Source organism: Phocoena sinus, chromosome X (genome assembly GCF_008692025.1).
Source record: "Phocoena sinus isolate mPhoSin1 chromosome X, mPhoSin1.pri, whole genome shotgun sequence".
NCBI classification, from domain to species: Eukaryota; Metazoa; Chordata; class Mammalia; order Artiodactyla; family Phocoenidae; genus Phocoena; species Phocoena sinus.
In genome coordinates this window covers 113,208,122-113,212,115 of record NC_045784.1, presented here as the reverse complement: position 1 = coordinate 113,212,115, position 3,994 = coordinate 113,208,122, and the positions used below count along the sequence as shown (strand labels likewise).

The window sequence follows — 3,994 nt, the reverse complement described above, 5'->3', positions numbered from 1 at the left end:
GACAGATTTGGGTTCAAGTCACAGCTCTACTACTTCCTAGCTGGGTAGCTGTAACTCTGTAAAACCCAGTTTACTCATCTGTAAAATAAGTACAACAGAAGTAACCACTTCATTGGGCTGCTGAGCATGTTAATTAAAAGAGAGCATGTAAAGTGTTTAGCCAAGTACTTGAAACATAATAGGTGTTGAGTCCGGGAGCTCTCACTGGCATAGTTTGCTAAACATTCTGGAGTCAGCCTGCAGGAGACATGACCATGGCCATGACATGACCATGGTGCAGAGCACTGGAGCATCCTTGACAAAATGTTGCCCTCCCCTCAACCGCCCCCCATTACAATTCTCACCCTTCATTCATTCCTATCAACTCTTCTCACTGGGGACTTGAATATTGTCTTCTGCATCAGCTAAATCTTTCACAAGATGGTACCCACTGAGGCAACTTTCTTCGGTGGAGATGAACGTTCAACGTGTCTTTTACCAAGTTCATTTTCCCCTGTGGCTCTAATGTTGTAGCTTTCTGCATTCTCAGGCCTTTTGGCGAAATGTGGATTTTGAAAATGTGTACGTAAAAAAGTAAGTCCTTTTCCAGGTTTTGCTCTCAAGCCCAGTTAAGTCTAGTCTGGCTCGCTCTGATTAAAAATTAATTTTCATTTAGTCTATGACATGTATGATTTCTCTAAACTAATTTTCTCTTTTCCTGGGTGGTTCTTCTAAAACATTCCCCTTCAAGCCCATTTGAGTGACAAAGAAATCCTTTTCCTGGGAGCCACTTTGGCCTCAAGGCTAGCTTCCTCCAAATCCTTTGCGTTGCTCTGAGATATAATTTTCAGGTTTTGTATTTTATTATTCAAAACTGGAACTCCCACGGAGACCAGTCAGGAGATCAGCAATGCGTGTGCTTCTGTCTTGCAAAGACCCCAGGGTAGGCGAACAAGTGGGACGCTGTGGACCAGGCAAGGCCACTCTTGGTTTAGTTATTAGCATTATTAAAACCACCTAGGGCTTTTGTGTCAGCTGGAGGTCACTTCTCAACACTTTTCCCCAGTCCTTCAGTTTTTTTTTTTAATATAAATTTACTTATTTTATTTATTTATTTTTGGCTGCATTGGGGCCTTGTTGCTGCACGCGAGCTTTCTCTAGTGGCAGTGTGCGGGCTTCTCACTGCAGTGCCTTCTCTTGTTGCGGAGCACGGGCTCTAGGCACGCGGGCTTCAGTTGCAGCATGGGGGCTCAGTAGTTGTGGCTCACGGGCTCTAGAGTGCAGGCTCAGTAGTTGTGGTGCACGGGCTTAGCTGCTCTGTGGCATGTGGGATCTTCCCGGACCAGGGCTCGAACCAGTGTCCCCTGCATTGGCAGGAGGATTCTTAACCACTGTACCACCAGGGAAGTCCCAGTCCTTCAGTTCTTTTTTTAAAGTTTTCAAATGTACTTTGTTTTCTACAATCACGCCATATGTTAATGGGTACATAATGCTTTTTACTTGGCATCAATTATGAGTTGATTTTGAAACAATTCAGTATGAAACCAGCTGGGATGATTAGTGTTCTCTCCATTCCTTTGGGGTGACTCTGCAAACAGGGGACAGGTTCCATTCTATTCCAATTTGTGTTGCTGTATATGCCCATACAGCAACGTGGAAAGTGGCTCCACTGGCTAATACAGCATTACCATATTTGTCATGGAAATCAGGTGCCCGCTTCTGGTGGTTCTGCCTTGCCATTGTTTGCTGAATGCTTCGAACTCCGAGACGATTTAGTGCGTTTTGGGCCAAGGGAAGCATCGTGAAGCTGAAGACAGAAAGGCGGTAACTCCAGTCCTTCAGTTTTGACTTCACCTTCCAAGTCGGCAGAAGCCCGGAAGGCTTATTTTCAAGTTTCTTTCTTACCCACTGCTCTAAGAAAGTTTGCTCCTTATGAAAGTTCTTCTTTTGCTTTTCGGACTCAGCCACTAGCTGGAGGGTCATCTTCGGTAGTGCATTTTTGCCCACACAAAGTGGGGTCCCTCCTCAGCTCTTTTAGTAGCTGGCGTAGCTTAGATCACAGCAAGTGCCTGCTGGGATGGGCCTTCAGCGTCATCTAATGCAGGCCCTCGGTTTACCAAGGTCAGCAGCTAAATCCCAGAGACGTCAAGAGACTAGCCCAGGGTCACACAGTGAGCTGGCGGCAGAACTGAGACTCAAACATTGTTTTCTTGGGCTCCGGCTTGGCGCTCTTTTTACTTGGGCACCGTGAACGGGTGTTGGCGGCCCAGCTCTGGCTCATACAGATCGAACACAAAACTGACTGTGTTTTTCAGTCTGACCACTGCGGTTTGCTCAGCTGAACAAGTTGAAACTGCTCTGGCCAGATCGACCATTAACTTTTGAAGTGAACAGAGTTGAAAATTAGTGTCAATAATTGACAGTGGGGCTGGCCCTGTAAGTTCTGCACATACCTGTAACTCTTGACTCTACTCCACCTCAGCTCCCCATGCATCTCCTCCACTGGCCTGTTATGCATGTTTCATCATGTTTTATGGTGGGGATCATTCATTGGGGTAATGCACTGCCCTTTTTTTTTTAAAAAAAATTTATTTTAACATCTTTATTGGAGTATAATAGCTTTACAATGGTGTGTTAGTTTCTGCTTTATAACAAAGTGAATCAGTTATACATATACATATGTTCCCATATCTCTTCCCTCTTGCGTCTCCCTCCCTCCCACCCTCCCTATCCCACCCCTCCAGGCGGTCAGAAAGCACCAAGCTGATCGCCCTGTGCTATGCAGCTGCTTCCCACTAGCTATCTACCTTACGTTTGGTAGTGTATATATGTCCATGCCACTCTCTCACTTCTTCCCAGCTTACCCTTCCCCTCCCTGTGTCCTCAAGTCCATTCTCTACATCTCCATCTTTATTCTTGTCCTGCCCCTAGTTTCTTCAGAACCATTTTTTGTAGATTCCATATATATGTGTTAGCATACAGTATTTGTCTTTCTCTTTCTGACTTACTTCATTCTGTACGACAGACTCTAGGTCCATCCACCTCATTACAAATAACTCAGTTTCGTTTCTTTTTATGGCTGAGTAATATTCCATAGATATCTTTTTGAGTTAGTGATTTTGACATTTGGTAGAAGCACTGCCCTCTTTCCCCTCTTTTGTAGATGTCGCCTGCCAGGGGTCACGTGGACATGTCCCACCCCTCGGCGCGATTAAACGGATCAGAGGCTTTCCTCCTCCAGGGGACACCAGCCAGGAGAGCACTGGAGAGGTGTGGAGGGAGGGTGAGAAAAGACAGCAGGTAAAGAAGACGGGTGGGGGCAAAGCCAGCCACCTGTCATTAAATGCGTGTATGTTACTGTTGTGGGAAATGCAGCCAAGAGCTCAAACCAAAGATGGAGTCAAAAGGGAAGAAGAAGGAACATTTCCTCAAGTCTACTCCTTCTAGGAACTAGACTGAGTGCTCCTCAGAGATTATTTTTGTTAACTCATGCAACAACCCAGGGAGCTTGTTATAGCCCCATTTTCACGGATAAGAAAACTGAGACTCTGAGGGAGGAGCTCAGAGAACCCTGATGAAACCCCAGGCTGATGAGCTCTCCAAGCCTGTGTGCTCTCCTTTTTTAAAAAAAAACTCATTTCAGATTGGCTTCCTCTTTACTATACCCCTAAGCCAGCTTTTGGAAGGTACCTGGTCAGGCTGTTTTCTAAGATTGGAGACTGAGGCCCAAAGAAGTGATGTAACTGTCACAGGGGCAGAGTCTGACCTGCTGCCTGTGGTGGTTTCCAGGCCTTGGGTCACCACGGCTTTAAAGGCCCAGCCTGAACTGGCTCTTCCATTGGCTGTCAGTGAGAAGTGGTGGTGTCACTGTCAGGGAAATGGTGGGAAGCCTCCATCAGGAGAAGGGCAGCCACGGGTCTGCATGTTCGGAGTCGACCGTGAACCCTGGTCCAGTGCTTCTTTCTCTTGCCTTTGCACCACACGTTCATTCAGCACACACTTCACCCCGGCATCA

General features: G+C 46.4%; 1 protein-coding gene across 1 annotated transcript; it reads right to left on the bottom strand.

The window, feature by feature from the left end:
• Positions 1-1,479: 1,479 nt before the first annotated feature.
• On the bottom strand, positions 1,480-1,788 carry LOC116747960 (cytochrome c oxidase subunit 7B, mitochondrial-like). Its single transcript, XM_032620658.1, has one exon. It carries the CDS (start codon positions 1,777-1,779, stop codon positions 1,537-1,539), a length of 243 nt encoding a protein of 80 aa, XP_032476549.1. The 5' UTR covers positions 1,780-1,788; the 3' UTR covers positions 1,480-1,536.
• Positions 1,789-3,994: the final 2,206 nt, after the last annotated feature.

Bases quoted from the DNA above. Each gene is read 5' to 3' on its own strand.
- LOC116747960 (XM_032620658.1), bottom strand. From the start codon at position 1,779: ATGCTTCCCTTGGCCCAAAACGCACTAAATCGTCTCGGAGTTCGAAGC.